The sequence below is a fragment of the Chrysochloris asiatica genome, unplaced genomic scaffold, assembly GCF_000296735.1.
Source record: "Chrysochloris asiatica unplaced genomic scaffold, ChrAsi1.0 scaffold00085, whole genome shotgun sequence".
NCBI lineage: Eukaryota > Metazoa > Chordata > Mammalia > Afrosoricida > Chrysochloridae > Chrysochloris > Chrysochloris asiatica.
The window spans coordinates 2,747,411-2,773,963 of NW_006408603.1; the positions used below are offsets into that span (position 1 = coordinate 2,747,411).

The 26,553-nt window shown below is 39.2% G+C and overlaps 1 protein-coding gene across 2 annotated transcripts in view; it reads right to left on the minus strand.

Annotated features, from left to right (window-relative positions):
- Nucleotides 1-26,553, minus strand: part of MAGI3 (membrane associated guanylate kinase, WW and PDZ domain containing 3) — a 300,568-nt gene that overhangs the window by 12,001 nt on the left and 262,014 nt on the right. For both annotated transcript variants that reach the window (XM_006865901.1, XM_006865902.1), the window contains exons 16-19: nucleotides 23,902-24,087; nucleotides 6,811-6,913; nucleotides 5,908-6,031; nucleotides 5,096-5,239 (exon numbers count right to left, since the gene is read on the minus strand). In XM_006865901.1, coding sequence (XP_006865963.1) covers nucleotides 5,096-5,239; nucleotides 5,908-6,031; nucleotides 6,811-6,913; nucleotides 23,902-24,087 — 557 coding nt within the window. The remainder of the gene's footprint in view (nucleotides 1-5,095; nucleotides 5,240-5,907; nucleotides 6,032-6,810; nucleotides 6,914-23,901; nucleotides 24,088-26,553) is intronic.

The window sequence follows — 26,553 nt, forward strand, 5'->3', positions numbered from 1 at the left end:
TACAGAAAAATGCATCTATGAAACAGCTCATTACATGAATGAAGCTGAAGGACACTATGCTGAGTGAAATTAGTCAATCACAAAGGGACATTTACGATACGAGACCACTGCTGTAAATAGGCAAGAAAAAGTTTCATATTAACAGAAACATTTTTTGATGGTTTTCAGGAATGGGGAGGAGGCAAGGGGGGTTGGACATGTGGATAAGAAAAGTAAACAAAAGTAGATAACATTTGGAGCACACTTTGGGAATATTTGTAAAACATGACTGACGTTAATTTTAATTGCATTCTTTGGCCAAGCCTGCACATATATTTTTCTTTCAGTACAACAAAATAAAAGGCAATAACACTTGTAATTGAACAGATTTGCCACCAGATGTCATTTCTTATTAACTTTTAAACTAAATAGAAAGGAGGAGGGATGAGCACTCTTTTAGATTTATAGCAGGCACACTGTTGTTAAGTGCTATCGAGTCAGTTCCGACTCATAGCGACCCTGCATAGGATTTCCAAGGACTAACTGGTGGGTTTGAACTGCTGACCTTGTGGTTCAAACTGACCTCCAGTGCTTTTCCTATAGTGCCACACCAGGACAGACCCTTGGAGGTGAAAAAAAGATCTATACAGGGCTACACAAAAATGTAGATTAAAAAAATGGAAACATTTCTTTGAAACATTAAGCTACCTTCAAAAGTTTAAATATTACTAAGAATAAATTGGGAAATACATATTTTGATAAATAGAATAAATAATGATTTCAGTTGTGAATTGTAGAAAAATGTTTATGGGGACAAAAGAGGAAAGAAGGGAGAAATGAAAGGGAAGAAAAATGAGAATAGGAGAATCAAACGAAGAAAAGAAACAGGAAGTCGGGAATAGAGAAAATTTATGTTTCTCTGAAACTCACTAGCTTTTTAGGCAGTCTTACGTGCTTTGAAAACATCCACTAAAAATGTATTCTTACAAGTTATAAATGGATTTTTTTTAACACAGAATTTACATAACCTTAACTGTCTGTTAAGAACTTACCACAGCCTGATGTAGTAAAATATGGACTACTGAACTTGAAGGACAACAGACCTGGCTCACACCATGGCTGTCACAGGCTGGGTGACCCTGGCAAGTTACTTAGCCTCTCTGAGGCTCAGTTTTAAATCTGTAAGTAAGGAAACCGCATCTACCTCACAAATTTTTTTTGTGCATCTTAAAATGAGTAAAAATGTTTCATGAAATATACATGTTGCCTAGAAAGTATAAGACTCTTAATATTTCCTAAGTCTGTCTTAGTCAGACACTATTAATTAATATGCACACCTTTTTGATGCAGCTGATCTTTTTATTTCATTCAACTAGAAACCTTGTTTCTCCTGTTTCTCTAAGCCTCTCTTAACTGGATTTAAAGACCAGCTTAAGAATCACCAAATGTATGTTGTTGTTAAATGTTGTTGAGTCAGTTCTGACTCATAGTGACCCTGTATAGGGTTTCCAAGGAGCAGCTGGTGAGCTTGAACTGTCAACCTTGTGGTTCAAACCGACCTTGCAGTCTAGTGCTTTATCCCACAGCGCCACACCAGGACTCCATGCCAAATATATAGTTCCTCTAAATGATTCTCAGCACCTTTCCATCTATGTTGTAAGTTCACATTTTCTTGTTTCATTGAATTTCACTATTATCTTGTTTGCTAATGACTGGTGAGACTTGTCTCACTAGTAATAACTGCTGAGAGCTAATCTAAAATATATTTTAAAAAATGATCTCAGTATGTGTAAGTACCATCCGTTCATTCTACTCTTTCAGGAAATATCTATGGAATATCTACTATGAATGTTCCAAAGCACCTCATCAGGTGCTGAAGATATTAGAATAATAGACACAGGACACAAAGCACAGCTGTTGGCCTAACATAAAAAGCAAGGGAGGAGAGGAAGAGCCAAGAAAGATGAGAGGCAGAGGGAGCGTGCCGGTGGCTGCACACAAACTGCTCTGCTCACTTAGGCAGTGTCCACCCAAGTCAGCAGTCATCCACAGCACATTTCATGGGCACCAACTATATGTGAAGCTCCTACAATCCTTGACAAGCCAAAAAGCTCAATAATTTAGCCGACAGAAACATGACTCTTCTTTGAAATGCTGATTTGTTTTCCTATCTTTTGAGCAGCCTTGGGCAGAGCAGCAATAGCTTATTTGCTTTTGCTTTCCAACTGCAGAGTTGACATTTGGAATAAAGATGAATTCTGTGATTAAATTCTCCCATTTCTACTCATTTATAAAGAATGACAAATTTTTAGAAGTATACTTTGTTTTAAGGCCTGTTTGCCTTTTATTTGTTTGCTAAAGTACAGATGAAGTTTCTATCTGGAACCAACATTTATTTTATAGTTAGAGATCAGTTTTTTTGTTTAATTGGAGTTTTGTAACACTATATACAATGGGAGAGTACTGGTGTGACACTGTGGGCTAATGGGCTGACTGCAAAGTCATTTGAACTACAAAGTCGGTGGTTCGAACTCACCAGCTGCTCCTCGGAAATCCTACACAGGATCACTATGGGTTGGAACAACTCAACAGCACTTAACAACAACATATACAATGGGAAGGAGCTCTGGTAGGGTAGTGGCTATGAGTTGGGCTGCTAACTTCAAGGTCAGCAGTTGGAAACTATCAGCCATTCCTCAGGAGAAAGATAAGACTTTCTGTAAAGATTTACAGTCTTGGAAACCCTATGCAAGGTCACTATGAGTCGGAACTGACTCCTCGGCACATCACCACTACCACCATAAACAATGGGATGCTGAGGTGACACTGTAGGATAAGCGCTGGACTGCTAGCCTAAAGGTTGCCAGTTCAAACCTACCAGCTGCTCCTCAGAAACCTTATTTCGGGTCACTATGAGTAGGAACTGTTTCAAAGGTACTAACAGCAACAATATCTATCACATATACAATGGAAGATTAAAAATAGAATAAAAAATCCAAACAAATTTAAAGGAAAGAAAAAAAGACTAAGAAAACCAGGAATAAATATGCCACCCTCTACATACAGTGCATCAAGCTCATTTTATTAAGCTTTAAGAAGTTTACTTGACCAGAGAGAAAGAAAGGAAATTAAGTAATTATTTAGTGACTACTGTAGTCAATGGGACATGCTAGGTGGTACAAATACACTTGGCTGCTAACTCTAATTTGGAGGTTCAAGTACACTCAGAAGTGCCTTGTAAGAAAGGCCTAGTAATTGTCTTCAAGAAAAAAAACATGAGACATTGAAAACCCAGAGAGAACAACTGTACTTGGAAACCCTGCAATCACCATGAGTTGGAATCAATGGGACGGCGACTGGCTTGGTACTGTGGCCCATAGGCTGTGTCTCTATTCTACAGCTGAGGAAAGTGAGCTCGAAGAAGTCACACAGTGCTACACAGTTACAAGGTGGAACGCTAGAATTGGAGCGTTTCTCTAATTTCCAAACCCTTGTTCCATCTATTCTATTAAGTCTCCACAAGAGTGTGAGTTGAGACTAGACCCAAAAGCACTTGTTTAGCTGCAGTAATGGCACTTGGCCATTAGTTCCTTTCTGGTCTTCTGATTCCACATGCCTCCCCGCCCCTTTCCTTGTTTTCTCTACCTCCGCTGGATGGCTAATCGCAGGCCTTACCCAGAGTTCTGCCGCTGCCCAGTTACCTCTTATTTCTCCTTTCTTTTAATGATCTCACCCACCACAAAGAGTTAAATCACTGGGCAGTGTCACAGCCTGAGTTCTACCACTGGTTCTAAATGACAACCAACCCCTGTCAAGACTATTATACTAAAAATTTGAGGTGCATATTACGATGGTTCATAATAACAAACAGGTGCTATTTTGCAATGTGTGTCAAAACACATGATGAGTATTGTATTATGTTAGAGATATTTTAGAGACTCTGGAGGTGTTTCTTTAATGTTTACATGCATACCAAAGGTCCACTATATACTCTGACCAACACTGACTAGCTGACGTTAGATACGAACTGTACCTGTGTAAACTTACGTACATATTTGACTTAAAGAACTTGTTTGTAATTCTGAAACTGCTTGAATAGGCAGGGGCAACGCTCTGAGTCATCCCTCACTCTTCCTTTCCCTTCACCACCCATTCATTTAAAACAATATTTATCTGTCATCTAGATAGGCCGTTTCTTCAGTTGATCTTGTTATGGTGATGGGTTCAAATCATCAATTTTTTAGGTAGTGGCAACCGAGTACTTAAGCATTTCCCACCAGGGCTCCTTTCCCACTGTCTGCTGCTTAAGTGCTGTCAGGTTTCTGAGGAGCAGTTTGTGGGTCTGAACCACCAACCATGAGGTTAGCAGTCCAGTGCTTATCCTACAGTGCCACCTTCCCGAATAGGGACCTATCCTGCTTTTATATTCACCCTTTCCTCTATTCCTTTGTTTCCTGAATAAACTACGTAAATTTGACCACTCTCAGTTACCTATATGATTTATACTTCCTTAGTTTTAACCCTTTGCTTGTTTCCTCAACCTGGAATATTTTCTTTTCTTAATAGTCCTCTACTGAAATCCTACCCAGCTCCCACTCACCTATTGTACGAAATCTTCTCTGATCACCCCTTTCTAAGCTTGGACACATGTCTGGTCATACTAAAGAAAGGCGGTATCTGTTTTTTCCCCTCTAACATTAAGATATATATATTTTTTACTCATCTATTTATTATTCTAGTATAGTGCTATGGGCTAATGTGCTGGACTGCAAAGTCCACTTGAACCACAAGGTCAGTGGTTTAAGCTCACCAGCCACTCCTCAGAAACCCTATACAGGGTTGCTATGGGTCAGAACTGACTTAATGGCACTTACCAACAACAACAATAATCTATCTGTTTGAAAATGTTGACTATGCAAGTAAAAATGACTTTTTCTTAATGAGTAGAGTCAAGAAGGCAAAAGTAGCATTACTGCAATATAATACATCTTTTTAGGGTGTAGTGATGGAAAATCCTGTTTCTTCGACTTGGGTTCCTGCCTTCCCTTGAACCAAATACTTTCAGAAGTTTCCGGTCTAAAGCCACAACCAAAGGCTACAGATAAAAGCAACTCACATGAATTCTGCCATCTTTGATGGCAGGCCCATCCTCAGCAAGACGCAGAATGAACAGCCCCATGTTGTATTCCTTTCCCCCTCGGAGGCTGAAGCCAAAGCCCCGTGGCCCCCTTTCCAGCTCCACTGGGTAACAGCCAAGGCTCTAGAGGGAAAAATGTGTAAGAAAAATAAATTTTTATGGCCTGCATGACTTACATGTTGAAAAAAGACTACTTTTATAACTGAAGAAATGACTTATACTCTCAGATGCATTGCTTGGCAGGTCCATAACCTAAGGGAGGAATGCAATCTTTGCTTAAAGGGCTACAAAATTTTTAAAGATGCTCCCCAAAATTAATTGGAATAAGTCTTCTCTACTAGTTGGTCAATATACAATGGAATAACCAGAAAACAGGATTTTGGAAAACGTCTCCCTTAAGTAGAGTGTGACTAATATTTCTGGGGGTGGGATGGGGGGAGGGTGAAATCAAAACTCTACTTTGATAAGCTAACACACATCTGTTTACGTCTAAATACGTAACCATGGGTTCAAGTTTCTTCAAGCATAGGGCAGACTTTTCTCTCATTCTTCCATTCTCTCACAGAAGCTAATAGAATGCAGAACATGTCCTCGGTCCTCAAAAACTATTAATTTGCAAACACACTGATGTGAACTGCAATAGTAATACGTTTTCTCCAGTGTCAGCAATTCAGTAGCTCAAAGTGTCAGTCCACATCTTGATGTGGGTGAGTGAGTGTGTGTGTGGGGAGGAGAGGGATACTTACCTGATTGTGTGTAGGGGGTAGTTGGTGGGAGAGCGGGATGTTTACCTGATTGTGCCGACTGCCTACCACTGAGAGCACCGCAGTGTCAGGCTGTGCAAGGTGCTTGTGGTCAGACCATGAATGTCTGTAAGTGGAGACATCTTTTCCAATTTCACCTTCGAGGGCACTTCTATAAAAGAGAAATCAAGTCACTGTAGACTGAAAAAAAAAAAAAAATTAACAAGAATCTAAAATAAACGCAGGCTAGTTTCTCTTTTACATGAAAAGCCAAACCTCACTATTCTCCTTCTGACCAACTGCTGTAAAGAGAATTCTTCAGAACCCTAGAGATGCAAGGCAAAAACTTGGCCATTAACTCCAGCACAGCTGTAAAACTGTCAACACTTCCGTGCTATTGTTTTTAAAGGGCATCTTCATGTAGATCACAAGGAAATTTGCACTTAAGAAACTGAACCAGAAAAGCACACAAGGTTGACCTTATAGTGAAAAATGGCTCCTCTATAGAACCAATGCCTGTGAAAATAATGAATTTCTGGATATCTAGTTTTTGTTTCATATTTCCAACCAAAGAGGAAAGAGACAGGTAACACACAGCCACGTCTGTTCAGGTAATCTAGGAGACAGCAATCCATGGCCGTCTGAGGCTTCCCTGCCAAAGGTATGAGAACCAAGAATGTAGAGCTAGATGCTACTCTCACTTCTGTGGAATCTCCACTTGTTAGGCATGATGGGATATTGTACCCCAGGGTGGCGGTGGGGCTTGGGAGAGGCACTGGTGGGGCAGGAGGAAGATAGTGAAGGTATCTATGGGTGGACTATGCAAGAGCTATCATTCAGATCTCACCTGTTGGCTTCTGTATAACTTCATGGAAATAGGGGGTGGCTGGCTGATGGAGGGTGGGGAGATGAGAAGACACAAAAACCCAAACTGTAGAAGAATAGCCTTACCTGTCCCCATGTATGTGGTTGGTCTGTGGCTGTCCCATGTGCCTGTGCTGTAGGGCTGGGCTTTGTCTAGCTGAGTTTGTTCCTGATGGTGGACCATGATGCTCTGTTGAAATGAGAAACAAAGGAAAAAGTATTTAAAGGTAACCATGTGAAGGAGTCCTGGTGTGGCGCTGTGGGCTAATGTGTCAGACTGCACAGTTGTTTGAACTGCAAGGTTAGTGGTTCAAGCTCACCAGCTACTCCTTGGAAACCCTATACAGGGTTGCTATGGGTCGGAATCGACTCAACAGCACTTAACAACAACAACACGTGAAGGATGGAGTCCTGGTGTGGCGCTGCGGGCTAATGTGTCAGACTGCAAAGTCATTTGAACTGCAAGGTCAGTGGTTCAAGCTCACCAGCTACTCCTTGGAAACCCTATACAGGGTTGCTATGGGTTGAAATCGACTTGATGGCACTTAACAACAACGTGAAGGATAAGTAGATCTAAGAATGTGAGACAGTAACCAATGGTCACTGCTTTAGCAACTGTAGCAGGAATAACACTGTTGTCAGCTGTGGGTGTGACTGATGTTTATGTTTCAAGAGAATAGGAGTCCGATTCCTACTGCACACACTGCCCCTCTTTCACCTTTATTTTGGTTATGCATACAATGTGAAAATCAGAAATGAATGCACTCAATACAGTTTACCTCCAATGAATTGTAGCCTATTCTCTGGATTTCCAGAGCACACTCCCCACACTTGGTAAATTATCCCAGACAACAAAGATAAGGTCCTAGTAGACTACATGCATACAACAGGCTTCAAATGGGTCATAGAAACTTCCATTATCTTTTATTCCATTTTCCATGAACTCTTCAAATCCCCCCCCCCCGTGTCTTTGCAACTGTTATTTAAAAAAAATTAAAAAATGTGTTATTGTTAATTGAGTGAAGGTTTACACAGCAGATCATTAGCCCCACACTCAAGAAATTGAAATTGTATCTTTAATTGTTGTTAAGTGCTGTCGAGTAGTTCTGAACCATGGTGACAGTGTATATGGTTTCCAAGGAGTGGCTGGTGAGTTTGAACTGAAGACCTTGTGGATCAAATTGACTTTGCAGTCTAGTTCATTAGCCCACAACGCCACACCCGGACTCCAAATTCAGCCCATAGGATGTTTAAAATATTAAAGAGAGAGGACATCATTTAGTGCTTAATATTATGAGCTCTGGAGCGAGATTGATGATGGGTTGAAAATCTGACCCCATCATTTACTAGCTATGTGCTTGTGAGAAAATTAAATTTTGGTCTCCTACCTGGTCTCTTTGCCACCAATCTCTGCTTCATCCTGTTTACAGAATTCTAGTTGTAACACAGAGATTGAAACATGTTGCCCAGGTGAAAAATCTATGGTTAACACTGTTGCTCATAAGATATCATTCAAATTTCTCACCTGGGCACTCATGCCTCCTCACTTCATCTCCTATCCAAAATGTTGCCTCCTCTGTGAAATCTTACCTGGTCCCTTAAGCCCCCTGTGGACACAGTGTTGTCGTGGCATTTATCATACTGTGGCAGAGCTAGCTGAGGACCTGTCTCTCCTGTTAGACTATGAACTTGACTGCAGAATCACACCTCATTTATCTTTATATTCTCCATACCCACTGGAAATTCTTAAAAGTCCTCCCACCTCTGCTTACTCGGATTGTCAATTTCAAGCTACCTGTCTCCAAACCCATTACAGGGCTGAATTCTCTTGTTATTGTAAACTCATGCCTATTATTAAGGGAATAGGGAAAAATTAGCACAGTGACTGGGAGATACTTTTTAAAAAAAACTTATTGTGATTTGAGTGAAAGTTTACAGACAAGAGCATCAATCTTATATTCAACAAATCATACACTTTGTTTCATCTCAATGATTGCAATTCCCTCCCTGCAACAACAGTTATCCCACTTCTTCCCTGTGATTCCTATTTCCATTCCACCCACCTTCCCATTCCTTCTCAACTTTGTCCTTAAGAAAATGTTGCCCTTTTGATTTTGAATGATTGACCATTCCATCATTCATAGTGAACATACCTTATTAGTGTTGTTGTTCACCCTATATAGCTGTCTACTGCTTGGCTGACAGTCTGGCCACCACGGTGAGTTATTTTCCAGACCTGAAGGGTGGTCAAGAGCCACAGTCTCAGGTTCCTCCAGTCTCATTCTGACCAGCAAACCTGTTTTTTTTTTTTTAAATAATTTTGAGTTTTGTTCCAGATATAATGCTGTTTTATCCAGGACCTTCTAATCCTTTTCATTTCAGAGTTGTAGTGGTAGCTGGGTACCATCTAGTTCTTCTGGTCTCAGAGTCATGGAGACAGATTCACACGTTCCATTAGTCCACTGGACTAATTAATTTCAAACTTCTTCAATTCTCATCACTCTTCTTTCTTTTGCACATGAAGAGAGCCATGGCTACAACTCAGACAGCCACTCATGAGCTTTTAAGATTCCAGACGCTACTCACCAAAGTAGGCTAGAGAACATGGTCTTTGTGGACTATGTTATGACAACTGACCATGGTGTCCCCTGACACTATAGTCCTGAACCTCCAGGCCCAGCTACTCATTGCCTTAAGATGTTTGATAATATCTAAGATGTTTTCATCTTTTTGCCTGCTGTATGCTCCACCATATTCATGGTTGTGCTTGTAGGAAAGGTAAATAGCCATGTACCAATATCCTCTTTCAAACTCATATATTTGTGGGATATATACATTTATATATATATATCCCACTCCTCCTCTCATACCCATTCAGCGTGTGTCTCTGTCCTATCCTCTTTAGCTCTTCATGCTTCCCCGTGTCTTTACCTGTCTTCATCATTCTTCTGCCAATCTCCCTCTTCTGGATACTACCCTCTCCCTTGATGAATATTGCCCTCCCCATCACTTGAGTTAATATGTATCTACCCTCTGTTGTTAAGTGCCGTCGAGTCAGTTCCAACTCATGGCGACAATGTATGGGATTTCTGAGGAGCTGAAGGGAGTTTGAACCACCAACTTTGTGGTTCAAACTGACCTTGCAGTCCAGTGCATTAACCTGACAGTGAATTACTCTCTCTTCCCTCCCACCCCTGGTAACCATCAGAGAATGGTTCTATCAGTATGAAAACCTTTTCTTGAGTTTTTACAATAGTGGTTTCATACATTATTCATCCTTTTGTGACTGAAGGTTTACTATAGATGTAAGGTTTGGTCTAGCTTTTAGGGTTACAGTTAGGTTTGTATTTCTTTCTTTCTTTCACTTTATTCTTGAAATCTATTTGATTTCCTCTTCATTTGGAAGCTATGTAACTACATTATTCCCTCTTTTTACTTTTTGTTTGTTTTGTTTTGGTTTGGTTACAACTGTATCTCTGTTTGCAGTCACAAAGGTCTGTTTCACTTTGCATACATCTGTACCAAGGTTGAGTTCTGGGTGATATTGTCATGTATGTTAGTCTCGGGTTGCTGTCTGCTATGGTTGGCTCTCGGTCCAAAGAACTCCCTGTAATATTTTTTGTAAGGTTGGTCTGGTTTTTACAAATTCTTTTCTGTTTGTTTGAAAATGACCTAATTTTGCAGTCATATTTGATGGACAGTTTTACTGGATATATGACTTGTGGTTGACAGTTTTTTCTTTCAGAATTTTATACATGTCATTACATTGTCTTTTTGCCTGCAGGGTTTCTGCTGAGAAATCAGAATTAATTTTCCTTTGTAGGTAACTTCTCATTTTTCCTAAGCTGTTCTCAAGATTTGTCTTTGGTTTTGAAAAGATTGATTATGTCTTGGTGTTTTTCTTTTAGGGTTTATCCTGGTTGGCGTTCATTCAACTTCTTGAATGGCTATCTTCTAGTCTTTCATGATGTTAGGGATACTTTTTCCAATTGAACAATATTTTGTATAGATTTTTTTTTGGTCTCTTCCTGTTCTGGAATTCCTATCATGTGTAAGTTATTTCTTTTGATAGTGTCCCACAAAAACCTAAGGCTTTCTTTAGATTTTTGTATTCTTGTTTCTGACTGTTCATATATAAGCTGACTATTAAGAGATTTTTCTTCAAGTTCAGTAATTCATCTTTCCATTGATTCAATTCAATTTCTCTGTTCTTTTAGTGTATTACTTATTTCTCAAGTCTTAGTGCTAATATTCTTGCTTTCTAATTGCTATTGTGCATGGTTCCCATTTTTCAATCATTTTGTCAGTTTGTTTCCGGAGTTTTTAATAGCTTTGTCTATGTTTCCCTTGATTTCATCTACAATTTCCTTGATGGTTCTGTCAATCCATTGAAGTTGCCTAATTAGCAGTCTTAAGTAACTTATCAGGTAGTTCTGATACCATATTTGGTGTTTATTTTCTGGCTTTGTATTTTGGTCACTTGTTTGAGGCACTCATCTTGTTTCTTTGGTTAAGCTGAAATTGTCTGTTTTCTCTGTGACTTTGTGGTGTTATATTTATATTTAGCTGATGATTGTAAATTGGTGTAGTCTCAGGCACTTACCACCTGCCTCCTGGTGGATGTGATATAGCTGTCATTTGATTTCTGGACTGCTGCTTCTGTGTTGATTGTGGATCCAAGTAAAATGAAATCTTTTGACAACTTCAATCCTTTCTCCATTTATCATGATGTCATTTTTTTGGTCCGGTGGTGAAGACTTTCATTTTCTTTACAATCTATACTGAAAGCTGTCGTTTTCAATCTTCACAAGTATTTTTAGGTTCTCTTTGCTCCAGCAAGCAAGGTTGTGTCATTTGTGTATCACAGGTTGTTGATAAGTCTTCCTCCAGTCTTGAAGCCACATTCTACCTTCATATAACTCAGTTTATTGGATTCTTTGCTTAGCAAACAGATTGAATAACTATGGTGAAAGGAAAACCTGACCCCATCTTTCCAGAGTTTAAGCCATTTAAACGGTTAGAATGACAATATGTATAAATTCCTCTAAGCATAATTAAGTCTTCTGAAATTCCCATTTTTCAAAATGTAATCCATAGTCTGTTCTGAGTCACACAATTGAATGCCTTTGCATAGTCAACAAAGCACGAGTAAGCATTTTTCTACGATTCTCTGCTTTCAGTTAAGCTCCATCCATGCAACATCAGCAATTATATCCCTCGCTCCATGTCCTCTTCTGATGTACCAGTGTACCACTGTGACTGGTTTTGAATTATCTTCAGCAAAATTTTACTTACATGTGAGATTAGTGATATTGTTTGATGATTTCCATATTCTGTTAGGTCACCCTTCTTTGGAATGGGCATAAATATAAATCTATTCTATTTGGTTAGCCAGCTAGCTGGCATAGACAAGTGAGCACCTTCAGTGCTACATACATTTTTGGAAACATTCAGTTGGTGTTCTATCAATTCTTGGATCCTTGCTTTTTGCCAGTGCCTTCTGTGCATCTTAGACTTCTTTCTTCAATACCATTGGTTCTTGATCATATGCTACTTTCTGAAATGGTTGCACATCGACCAATTCTTTTTGGTACAGTGACACTATTTATTCCTTTTTCTATCTTCTTATGATGTTTTCTGTATCATTCAATATTTTGCCCACAGAATCCTCTAGTATTGAAAGCCAAGGCTGGAATTATTTCTTCCATTGTTTTAGCTCTAGAGATGCTGAGTGGATTCTTCCCTTTTGGCTTTCTAACTCCAGGTCTTTGTACATTTCATTGTAATTGTTTGTGTTCTCAAGTTAGCCTTTGAAATTTCTGGTTCAGCTCTTTTAGTTCATCATTTCTTCCAGTCACTTCAGCTTCTCTATGCTCAAAAGCAAGTTTCAGAGTCTCTTTTAACATCTATTTTGGTCTTTTCTTTCTTTTTAATAAACTTTTGCTTTCTTCATTATATTCTTGATGTCATCGCACAACTTCTTTTGTCTTTGGTCATTAGTGTCTATTGCACCTCTAAATTCAGGTGGGATATACTCTAGGTTCTAATTTGGCTCTTGTGGGCTTGCTTTAGTTTTTTTCATCTTCAACTTGAACTTGCATATGAGCAACTGATGGTCTGGTTCCACAGTTGGTTTCTGGCTTTGTTTTGGCTGATGATATTGAGCGCTGCCATTGTTCCTTTCCAGAAATACAGTCCATTTAATTTCTGTTTTTTACAACTGGTGAGGACCGCGAGTATAGTCATTGTTTACGTTGTTGAAAAAAAGTATTTACAATGAATAAGTTGTTTGTCTTGCATACTTCTATCATGCGATCTCCAGCATAATTTTTTATCACTAAGGTCATGTTTTCCAACTACGGATCCTTCTTTGTTTCCAACTTTCTCATTCCAATCACTAGTAATTATCAAAGCATCTTGTTTGCATTGCATATTTGATCAGTTTCAGACTGAAGAAGCTGGTAGAATTCTTCATTTTCATTATCACTGGCTTTAGTGGTTGGTGTGTAAATTTGAATAATAGTGGTATTAACTGGTCTTCCTTGTTCTTGTTAAATGCCGTCGTGTTGGTTCTGACTCAGAGTTACCCTGTATAGAGTTTCCAAGGAGCGACTGGTGGGTTTGAACCACTGTTCTGTGGTCCCCATGCCTATCCTACAGTGCCACACCATTACTCCACACCTGACTAGGGTAGGTTATAAATCGAATCACAGTGGACACCCAGGGAGATCAGCGAGGGAGAAGAGGAAGACAAACAATAGAGACAGAAGCATCTACAAAGATTTTTAGCAGTTACTTGTTGTTGTTAAGCTTCTGAGGAGCAGATAGCTGGTGGGTTTGAACCTGACCTTGCAGTCCAAGTCCACACTGACCTTGCAGACCAGTGCATTATACTGCACCATCATAATGGGATCAAACATAGCAAGGGGTGTGAGGAAGGTGAAGGACTGGGCAGTATTTCATTTATTGCACACAGGGTTGCTATGAATCAATACTGACTATGAGATGACACCTAACAACAACAACTAGATACTGAACAGGTAAGGAAGGAATTGCCTCTAAAACCACACCCTGAGTTCTGACCTCTAGCTTTGTAAGCTATAAGACAATACATTTATTTTATTTAGCTCTATGTAACTGGTGGTGGTAGTTATGTGCAGTGGAGTCGGTTCCAACTTACAGCAACCATATATAGGGGCTTTCCAAGGCTGTAAATGGGAACATAAAGCCTCATATTGTTCCAGCAGAACCACTGGTAGCTTTGAACTGCTGACCATGAGAGTAGCAGCTCGACTCATAACCACTAAGCTACCACTATGTAACGAAGACAGAAAATAATAAACTCAATAATAAAAGACAAATAACTCAATTAAAGATGAACAATTGTTGTTACTGTTAAATGCCATTGAGTTGGTTCTGCCTCACAGCGACCCTGTATAGGGCTTCTGAGGAGTGGCTGGTGAGACTGAACGAACCACAGACTTTGCAGTTTGAACTGATCTTGCAGTCCTGCGTATTAACCCACAGTGCCATAAGCAAAGGAAACGATGCTCAAAATGATTAGTTACCAGGGAAAGGCAAACCAAAATCAGAATGAACCATCTCTTCATTGCACACTTTGTTGTTAAGTGCTGTGGAGTCAGTACTAACTCATATAAAGGGTTTCTGAGGAACAGCTGGTGAATTTTAACCGCAGACCTTGCGGTTTGAACCAACCTTGTGATCTAGTGGTCATCTTGCAGCACCACACCAGGACTCCTTATGCACACTAGGATGGTTATAAACCAAAAGCAACCCACCGTCATTGGGTTGATTCTGACTAATGGTGACATTGTATATCATTTCTGAGGATGTAAATCTTTATGGGAGCAGAAAGCTTCATCTTTCTCCCATGGAGCTGACAGTTGCAGGTAGTAGTACAGTAGAAACAAATTTAAAAAAAAAAAGGAAACTAACACGTGTTGGCAAGAATGTGGAGAAACCAGAAACTATCTGTAAAGTGATGTATCTGTTGTGGAAGAGTTTGGCAGTTATTTCCTCAAAAAGTTAAACATAGTTACTACATGGCCCAGCGATCTTACCTCCCCACAAGAGAAATGAAAGCATACATCCAAACAAAAACCAGTACACTGATGTTCATAGAATTATTCATAAAAGCCAAAAAGTGGAAACAACCCAAAACGTCCATCAAATGATATCTGGATATGAAAAATGGTCTACAGACAATGGGATATATTTATAGTCATAAAATTGAATGAAGAACTTACGCATGCTACAACATGAATGAACCTTGAAAACATTTGCTAAGTGAAATACATCAGAAACAAATTAGCGCCACATATTGTGATTCTATTTATATTGGCACAGGGAGTCCTGGTGTGGAGCTGTTGGATAAGATAATGCATTGGGCCACAAGGTCGGTGGTTCAAACTCACCAGCCACTCTTTGGAAACCCTATTCAGGGCTGCTATGAGTTGTGATCCACTCGATGTCATTTAACAACAGTAACAAATATTGGCACAGTGGCAGCAGCAATGGGCTGAAGTTTAATAATGATTGTGAGTATGGCCCAGGACTGGGCAGTGTTTTGTTCTGATGTGCACAGGGTCGCGATGAGTTGGAACTGACTCAGTGGCACCTAACCAAATTGATATGCAATGTCGAGAATAGGCGAATTCATAAAGACAGGAAGTATACTGGAGGATGGGGAGTGGGATTGCTAATGAACATAGGGTTTCTTTTTGGGGTGGTGAAAATTACTGGTGATAGGTGCACACCCTTGTAGATAAAAAAATAAACATCAATTTGTATACTTTATTTTTACAGCATGTGAAGTATATCTCAATTTTTAAAAACCAGACATGACAAACAAATGCAATATGGTATCATGGATTAGGTCCAGGTCAAAAAAAGTCAAAAATAAATGTTGACATACAAAAAAAAAAAAGCATTCTAAAAGACACACAAATAAAATGAGGCACATAAAAACACACTAAAATGGTTTGGTTGCCACTTGGGAGTAGAGAGGTAAATGAGAGTGGAAAACGGAGAACAAAAGGCAATAAACTAACTAAATGAAAAGGAAATAAATGGGAAACAATACAAAACAAAATGATGGCAGTGCTACCAGAATCAGTCCAACACAAGTTCTTCATCTTCACATTCAAACATGAAATAAGTAAGACCAGACAGAAAAAATCAGGAAATCAATTTTCAAAACTGGTACAATTTAGAGTTTATATACAATAAGCAAGAAGAAACCTAGTCACTTTATGTTCTATACTGGAGAACAAGGCAAATGGTGCTGGAAGGGGTGGGTAGTATTGCGGGCAATGAGTATGAGCAGAAAAATTTATAAGCGGCCTGACATGTGGCTTTTTGTCCTGGTTAACTATTTCCTTGGCAAAATAAGCAGAAATGTTAACTGTTATATAGTAAATTCATCTATTTATTTCTCATTCTGTGGTGACTTGTGTGTTGCTGTGATACTGGAAACTCTAAGACTGGTCATATATTAGTTTCAGAGACCAGCAGAGTCACGGAGAGTAGACAGATTTCAGCAGAACTTCCAGACTAACACAGACTAGGAAGAAGAAGAGGTGAACCACTTCTGAATGGTTAGCTATTGAAAACCTTATGAACAGCAGTGGAGCACTGATTGACACAGTGTCAGAAGATAAGCCTTTCTGGGTAGAAAGCACTCAAAATATGACTGGGGAAGAGCTGCCTCCTCAAAGCAGAGTTGACCTTAATGATCTAGACAGAGCAAAGCTTTCAGGACCTTCATCTGCTGATGGGCACAACTCACAAAATGAGGAGAAACAGCTGCAAACATTCATTAATAATCAGAACATGGAATGCACGAAGTATGAGTCTAGAAAAATTGGAAATTGTTACAAATGAAATGAAATGGAACCACCTATCTTGAGGTTCAAACTGACCTTGCAGTCCAGTGCTTTACTCCACAGCACCTCACCAGGAGTCCTGTTAGGCAAAAGGTTTTGTTAAAAAGACAGGAAAGAAAGAAAAATCCAAAGTTGAGTATCAGAAGAGACTCTGAAACTTGCTCTTGAATATACAAAAGCTAAAGCAACTGTAAGGAATGATGTAGTAAAAGAGCTTGACAGAAAATTTCAAAGGGATGCTTGGGAAGACAAAGCATTATAATGAAATATTCAAACACCTGGAGTTAGAAAACCAAAAGGGAAGAACACGCTCAGCATTTCTCAAGCTGAAACAACTGAAGAAAAAAATTGAAGTCTCAGGTTGCAATACTGAAGCAAAATGAACCCTGGTGTGGTGGTACAGGAAAAGCAGTGAACTGCTAAACAGAAGGTTAGCAATTCAAACCCATCAGTCACTCTTGCAAACCCTATATAAGGTTGCTATGAGTTGGAATCCACTTGATGGCACAAAACAACAGAATGGACAAAATATTGAATGACACAGGAAGTATCAAAAGGAGACGGAAGGAATCTACAGAGTCACTGTAACAAAAAATACCTGTTCAATGTTCAATCATTTCAAGAGGTATCATATGATCAAGAACCACTGATATTGAGGGAAGAATTCCAAGCTTCACTGTAGGCATTGGCAAAAACCCAGGATCCAGGAATTGAAACACAAACTGAAATGTTTTAACAAAACATTTTAACAAATCTTTAACATTCAGCTATTATAAGACATTTGGAAGACAGCTAGCTGACCAAGTGGTTGAAAGTGATCCATATTAGTGTCCATTCCAAAGAGAAGTGACCCAATGGAATGCAGAACTCATTGAACAATATCATTAACATCGCATGCAAGTAAAAATTTGCTGAAGATAATTCAAAAATGATTGCAGCAGTACACCTACAGGGAGCTTCTGGAAATTCATGCCAGATTCATAAGAGGATGAGGAATGAGGGATCATCATTGCTGACGTCAGGTGGATCTTGGCTGAAAGCAGAGAGTACTAGAAAGATGTTTACTTGTGTTTTACTGACTACGCAAAGGCATTGGACTGTGTGGATCATAACAGAGTCTGGATAACATTTCAAAGAATGGGAATTCCAGAACACGTAACTGCTTATGAGAAATCTATACACAGAGCAAGAGGCAGTCCTTCGAACAGAACAAGGGTATATTGAATGGTTTAAAATCAGGAAAGGTGCACATGAGGGTTGTATTCTTTCAATGTACTTATTCAGTATGTACGCTGAGCAAATTATTTGAGAAGCTGGGCTGTCTGAAGAAGAACATGGCATCAATATTGGAGGAAGACTCATTAACAACTTGTGATATGCAGATGATGTAACCTTGCTTGCTGGAGTAAACAGGACTTGAAATATTTATTGTTAAGGTTCAAAAACCATAGCCTTCAGTAGGATCGCACGTCAATGTAAAGAAAATAAAAATCCTCACAACTGGACCAATATATAACATCATAATAAATGGAGAAAGCATTGAAGTTATCAAAGACTTCATTTTTGTTTGAAGAAACACTCACAGAAGCAGCAGTCAAGAAATCAAAAGAGATATTGCATTAGGCAAATATGCTGCAAAATACTTCTTTAAAGTGTTAAAGAGCAAAGCTGTCAAGTTGAGGATTAAGATGTGCCTGAGTGAAGCCATGATATTTAAAATTGCATAACAAACATGGAATTTCTGGACAACAAATAAGGAAGACTATAGAAGAATCGATGCATTTGAATTATGGTATTGTTGAAGAATACTGGAAGTACCAGAGACTGCCAGAATAAACAAATCTGTCTTGGAAGAAGTACAACCAGAATGCTCCATCTCTCATACTCTGGACATGCTATCATGAGGGACCAGTACCTGAAGAAGGACATCATGCCTGATAAAGTGGAGGGTCAGAGAAACAGGGGAAGACCCCCACCGAAATGGAATGGCACGGTGGCAGCAGCAGTGGGCTCCAAGAACAATTGTGAGAATGACGCAGGATTGGGCAGTGTTTTGTTCTGTTGTGTATAGGGTTGCTATGAGTTGGAGCAGAGTTGAGGGCCCCTAACAACAACAACAACATAAAGCAAAGGAGGCAAAAGGATGGCTGTAACAACACGTTTGCTTTTTCCAGAGAAAGTCTTTTACTGACTTATAATAAATGGTTGGTGGAGAGTGTTACTCAGAGGAAAGCAATACAGTTTTGAGGTACTGATCTAAATATGTGACTTCTGAAACTAGCTTTAGAGCTCTGAATACTCATTTGACTCTTTAGTCAGTTGACAGATCTTACATTAAATTCAATGAGAAACTTGGAAGACCTACAAACTCCTAAGTGGGATTTTTATGGGTAGAATAGAGAAAAAGAAGAGATTTTGAATGTTTCTATAGTTTAATAAAAACTTGGTGGTAGTGGTGTGCCGTAGAGTTGATTCTGCTCATAGTGACCCTGTGTAGGGTTTCAGAGGCTGTCAATTTTTAGGGGAGCAGAAAGCCTCGTCTTTCTCCCATGGAACAGCTGGTTAACAGGAACTGCTGACCTTGTAGTTAGCAGTCCAGTGTGTAACCCACTATGCTACCAGGGCTCCTTTAATTAAATAAAAGCTAGAGTATAATAAAATAAGCAAAAATGTAATTTTATATAGTGAATGTGATTTTAAGGGGCTGCACCTAAATACAAAATATACTTTAAAATATATGTCACCTGGGGAGTTTCCTGCTATTCTTCAATTTCTCCCTAACAATGGCTGCCATTATATAAGGGATCTCAAGAGGGTGTTCAGAAGTGTTTGTACCAGAAGGACAAAAGTAACTTTTACTCGGAGAAAAATCATCACGCAATTTTGGATAATCTTCCAGTGAAAAACACTATCAACAATAAAGGGTAATTTTGAAAAACCAATTCGTATCGAGATAAAGAAGTTGTGTATTACTGAACCACCAATCCCAGAACTACTCAAAGTGTGGCTTGTTCACTGCCAGTCGGCAATAGGAACTAGATGTTGAGAGTAAGCAGTTAGAAAATTCTATAACAATTTGGTAGAGTAATTTTATGTGATCTCATTTTTCATTCACGTTTTATTGTATTACACAGAAATACTGGTCTGAGATGAATTGGAAAAATACTCACCATACCTTTTCTATAGATGGTTTGAGAAGCACTGATCTCTACTGCTGCTACTGCCCCTGCTTCCAGAAGCTTCTTTCATTTAGTATCTACTATGGCTGTCCTGGTGTGGCGCTGTGGGTTAATGTGCTGGACCGTAAGGTCAGTTTAAACTGCAAGGTTGGTGGTTCAAACTCACCAGCTGTTCCTCGGAAACCTGACATAGGGTCATTATGGGTTGGAACCATCTCAACGGCTCCTAACAACAACATGGGATCCTGGTGTGGTGCTGTAGGAGAAGCATGGGACTGCTAACAACTAGGTCAGTAGTTCAAACCCACTATGCTTTCCTCGGAAACCCTGTTCAGGGCTGTAATGAGCGGGAACTGATTTGATGACACTTAACAACATCAACATTAAGCAAAATAAAGCAGTGCAAGAGATTAGAGGAAGGTGGGAGCAGGCAGAGAAAAATTATTTTAGATTCTATGGTTAAGAAAGGCATAGTCATTAAGAGCACAGATTCTGGGGCCAGACTGTCTGATTAAACTCCTGTTTCTAGCTTTATGACCATAGACAAGCTATTTAACCATTGTATATCTGTTTTCTCATCTAAAGAATGAGAAAATAACAGTGCCTCACAGTATTATAGAAGGGGGCTTCCAAAAGTTCATGGAAAAAATTCATTCTCATTTAATCACATATTTCACAAACTTTTAGAAGCTCAAACTTTTTTTTTAGTGTTAAATGATTAATAATATATGTAAAGCATTCAGGATAGTGCTAGCCATATTTGTTGTTGTTGTTAAGTGCTATTGAGTCAGTTCTGGCTCATAGTGACTCTGTATAGTGTTTCCGAGGAGCAATTGGTGGGTTTGAACAGCTGACCTTGTGATTCACAGTCCAGTGCTGATACTACTGCACTATACCAGTAGTCTAATTGCTTATTAATAAAAATAATATTGTTTATTATTTCCTTAGAATGTGAGATGTAAAGTGAGGGACCTGCCTTGCAAAGATATGGGAAATAATTTCAAATGGTTGATACGCTTTCTATTAACTTAAAGATTGCAAGTTCTAGTCTGCTTGTAAAAAATCACTCACTGAAAATTCTACAGAGCACAGTTCTATTTTAACACACCTGGGGTCACCATGAGTAGGGGTCAACTCGATGGCAATGGCTTTATTTTTCTAATCATTAGGTGAGCACCTGTGTGTACATAAATAGATTATATAGATCTTCACCTTTAATCTTCATAATGATCCTGAAATAAGTATTAATCCCACTCTACTAAAAGGAGCTCTGGTAGTGCAGTTACGAATCGGGCTGCAAACCTCAAGGTCAGCAGTTTGAAACTACCAGCCGCTCTGTGGGAGAAAGATGAAGCTTTCTGCTCCCGTAAAGATTTACAGCCTCGGAAACCCTGTACAGGGTCGCTATGAGTCGGAACCAATTCCATGACACATAACAACAACAACAACAATTAAAAGGACTAAAAGGTTTAGTGCTCTAGGATAATCACTTGGTTGCTAACTAAAAGGTCAGCGGTTCAAACACACCAGTGCTTCTCAGAAAACTCCGGGTTGCTATGAGTCAGAACTGACTCGATGGGGCTTAGCAAGCACAAATTAAAATGAACAAAACCCTGAGGTTTAGAAAGGTTAAGCAGCCATACTGTATGGTGGAGGCCATACAGCTACTAACAGGTGCTGGGGCTGGGGTTTCTACTGATGTCTGTCTGTAAGAACTTTTCCTTTGGGTTTCTACTATTTCTTCTTGGTAATGGCACAGATGGTCTGAGGACTAAAATCTCTGCACTTTCAATTCCTTCATCTGTTCCTTGGTTAGCTTATTTCTTTTATTTAAATATCATATTTGCTCATTATTTATTTTACATATCATCGTCAATGATATGTAAATACAACGAGTATTTTAAAGTTTTTACTAATAGATAAGATCCTGTCAGGATATAGGGGCAAACTTTGTTTTCAAAGAGCAACCATTTAAATAGGGAGACAATTATCTTATCTAAGAATACCATGAGGTACTACTGGAGTGTCTAAGGTTCTTAGTGTTGCTACAACAGAAATACAACAAGAGGCTACTTTAAGGAATATGTCAGGGCTCTAGCTCTAGGGTAAGGCTGTCTCTTCCAACTCTGGGGGACAATCCTTGTCTCAGGTTCTCTAGCATTTTTCTTGAAGATCACCATGGGGCATCTTGCCCCAATTCAATACTTCCTTGGGTCTGTGCCTCATTTGCTCTTTTTGTGGCTCAAAAATGTTTAGGTTTAAGACACACCCTACACTGATACGGCTTCATTCATATAACAATATATATGTTGTAGTTAAGTGCCGTTGAGTCAGTTCTGACGCATAGCAACCCTGTATAGTTTTCTGAGGAGCAGCTGGTGGGTTTGAACCACTGACCTTGTGGCTCAAACTGACCTTGTGGTCCAGCGCATTATCCTGCAGCACCACACCAGGACTCCACATGTATAGGGGTCAGGATTTAAAACATGTATTTTTGGGCATAATTCAACTCATAACAAGGAGTTAGGGTGAGGAAGCCCAGATATACAAAGACCAAAGAAGAAATAGCTCAAGAAAGGATTTGAGAAGAATGTTGTTGTTGTTAAGTGCCATTGATTCTGTTCCCACCCATAGCGACCCTGTATAGGGTTTCTGAGGAGCAGCTGCTAAGCTTGAACTGCTGACCTTGCAGTTCAAACGGCAGAATACTGGAAGGTAAAATGAAAAGGCTGGCCATTGGGTGGTGCAAATGGCTTGCATTTGCTGGTAACCAAACTAGTTGGTGGTTTGAAGCCAGCCTATGGCACCTGGAAGAAACAAACCTGGCAATCTGCTTCTGTAAAGATCACAGCTAAGAAAACCCTAGAGAGCAGTTCTACTCTGTAACACATGGGGTCTCTCTAAAGTCAGAAACCAACAATAAAAAACAATCAACAACAACAAGAGGCAGGCGGAGAGCAAAATCAGAAAATACACTGCCTGCAGAGTGAAGAAGCACTAGCTGCTTCTACAGAGGATTTCAGAAAGAAGAAATCATCCAAGTCTGGGACAGACTGGAGACAGGAAAGAGCAAAGGCTGAGATCTTATAGCATTCCAGGGAGCGGCCAGGTTGAAACTCCTGTGTTTCAATCATGTGGAAACACCACAGCTTTAGATTTCTTTAACACCTTAGATATATAAGCACAAGAGAGCAGTGTAGTGGGAACAGAAAAGGAAGACTCAAGAGGAAGTATGGAAGATCTGGAACCTGACTAGGTTAGCGCTTCATGGGAGAAATAGAATATAAATGCACATCATATGAGGGAATTTGAAAAAGTTTGTAGAAAAATAAAATGAAAAGTTAATGTAATTTTTTAACAAACTTTTTTAAGTTCCCTCCTAGCATCAGGAATTTTAATATGGAAGACTGACCCTTCATTATGCTGTTGTTTTTGTTTTCCCCTCATTAGTATGAGATGAGCATTATATAACGGTTACCTTGTAATTCATCAACAAAAAACATGGATGGATGCTATTCAAAATGGTTCTTAATTAGAAATTTTTAAAGATCAAAAGGCAGCTTGAAAGCGTCAAAACACGAAGGCATTTATAAGACTTCAGGGCTGCCAGTATATATTTCATGCTCTACTTACTGGCCACACACTCCCTTCCCCCCACTTATAATACAACTATCCCAACAGAGCCCTGCCCCCAAGGAAAGAACCATCATGGTCTGGGCCTGACATAAAAGGCTTGATATCAACAGTGATTTCCTTTGAACTGTCTGGAGGATTTTCTCTCGAGGAATTACTTCAAGAAAATAAGATCTGAAAAGTATTGGCAATCTCTTGCAATTCTGGGTGCTTGCTTCTGAACTCCAGCCCATAAATAAATGGCCACCATTTTCCAGCTGGATTATTTTTCTTGAGTTGCTGACAACTTTATAAGAAACTGTCTTTTAAGTATTGCTAAATAGAGAAGGCAAAGAATGAGAGTCCAGGATCTATAAATGGCTCTCTCACTACACGATTCTGGCTACCTTGGAGGAATCCACTGTCTCTTGTAGGCTATTGCTGGTTTCTGCCTGGGGAGGGCAAGCCTGCCAGTTCCTTACCTTCTTCAGCAATGACTGTCAGTGTGACCGTGACACCGGCATCTTTGATCAGTTGAACAATGCTATCATGGGACAGTTCAATAATGGACTGCCCATTCACTGCAGAGATATGATCTCCAACCTTCAGTTTTCCACAGCGATCAGCAGGACTTCCTTCTATGACTCGGCCAATTTTATGAGGAATAACTGTGGGAAAAACCCAGGTTTTTCAATTATTCAAGATGTCTGTCATTGTTAGAGTTACCACTATCATTAAAAAATTCCACATCATAACCTCAAAGAAAAATGTTTTAAAAATACACCAAAAAAGTCCCACACATGATTATCCTATCGAGATGCGACTACTTTCTGATTAGTTTCCACTTTTTTGCTGACATACATACATATATATACTCTTTACATGGTTGGAATAATAGCATATACATCTCTTTGCTGTTTTTCACTTACCAAGGACCTTTCTCCAATATTTATGTAGTTATCTTAACTCTCTTGTTTAAGGTCTGCTGAGCACACAGATGTTGAAAGTATCGTACACTACTCCTATATGTCATGGTTTATTGTTGGTACTTAGGCTACATCAGGTTTTTAGTCATTTTTGAAACTGCTACAATGAGATCATCTTTGGTTCTGTTGATGAATTTCCTTAGCATAAATGTCTGCTTGACTTTTGGAAGAGGCACTTATAAATTAATGTAAATAAGTACAGTTGAAACTCAAGTGTAGGACTTAGTAGCTACTGATCAGAACTCCAGGCCCAGTGAAATGACTGACCATTGAAACACATCATACTTAGTCCTATGTGGAAATAATTCCTTTTATTTCTACCTTTGGATATTTTTTGAAATTAGAGAAGCTAAATGGAGCTGGAATACTACATGTCTCAGGTGGAGACTCTTTGGCTCATGAATAAAATCCTACCTAGCATGCAGAAAGCTGAGTCTAACACATCTGCAAAGATACTCTGTGTAGCACTACTGTATCTCAAGCTCATGCTAAAGGATTTCCTAGATCAACTATTAAGATACTTTGCTTTTATTATGATTTAAAATGAGTTCTTAACCAAACCTATCCCCAGAGATCACCTTTTTGCAAAATAACAATGTGGCTTACAAAATAAAGGATATTTATTACCTGGAAGATTGGTGCTTTAATTAAGAACACTTAGTATGAGACCCAAAGGTCAACAATTACTCAGAAGCAAAGATGAGAAGATAAGGGGGGCAGGGAAACTCGAGTACTGGTAAAGGAACAGAAAATGAACATAATTTGAGCAAATGTTGATGCACTGTGAAAAATGTAAGTAATGCCACCAAATAATCTGTGTGGAAATTATCAAATGTGAACCTTACTACCTTACTTGCTGTGTAAACTTTTACCAAAAACTCAATATTATAAAAAAAAAAAAAAAAAAGAAAAAAAAGTTCCTAGACATTTAGGAAATCTTGCCAAAGTATCTTCTACTAGGGAATAAGGGGCATCTGTATTAAGAAACAAATGTTCTTTCTGTGTTCATTGAGAATTTCCCAGCTTGTTCAGGAAATGTATCAGGCACTTGGGTTCCTACTGACTACTGATTGTTATGAATAGGGATAATTAGTATTTTCAAATGTCCCTGTGAATGGTGTTTAATTCCCATAGTAAAATGGGCTCCTTACTACTGTTTCTGAATTATATCTAGGTATGTGCTACAGACATTTTAATAGGCTTTCATTTGGACTGGAAAAGTTATTCTTGGCCATGATTTATGTTCCTACAGACAGTACCATTTCTTGGCTCTTGTAGGATTATACAGTGAGAGATTTTATCTTCAAATAGAGGAAGTCAATTTGGAAGCAAGCACTATTTAGCTCTGAATTATACCAAGCACTTATGATACCATTTTCCTTACAAACACAGTAATTAGAAAAATGCCAGTGCAGTGTGGGTCATGTACTGTGCCAGGAATGCTGAGTAGATTCACTGGTGGTACAACAGCTGGCCCATCAGAAACATATAGTGAATCACATGGTGGTCCTGTGATGACCTCCTAAATCAATACCTTAGCTATTCTTCTCCTTAGAAAGGATTTATTTCTACATTGGGCTCATTCTAGATCCCCTGAGAAGAAAATCATTCAGTGCCTTGGCACACTCAAAGGGCTTTATTCAGATTTGGGAAAGCATTAAACAAAATTAATCTCTGAAGTCTCAGTGGTCTCCTGTCTCATCAAGTGAGCAATGTGGTAATAAGGAATTGACAAATCTTGGTACACAACTTCCTGAAGGGCTGGTTGTCTGGATGAGAGAAGGTAAAAGTAGTCAGGTTGTTACTGTCTTCATTGGCCTCTAGAGAGAGCAGTGGCACCAAAACAGTTAAAAGTAGTAAACAGATAAGCAGAAAGATCACTTCTGAACGTTCTCTGGATGCACTGGGAAGTTTTCAAGATAAATGCCTTGTACTACACAAACCTAAGGAAAAGTCTGAAGCCTTGCCTTGCTTTGTCGGTGTATGAAGCCTACAAGTATTTTTTTCTTAATATATATAAAGGTAAGGAGCTCTGGTAGCGTAGTGGCTACGAATCGGGCTGCGAACCTTAAGGTCAGCGGTTCGAAACTACCAGCCGCTCCGCGGGAGAAAGATGAGGCTTTCTACTCCCGTAAAGATTTACACCCT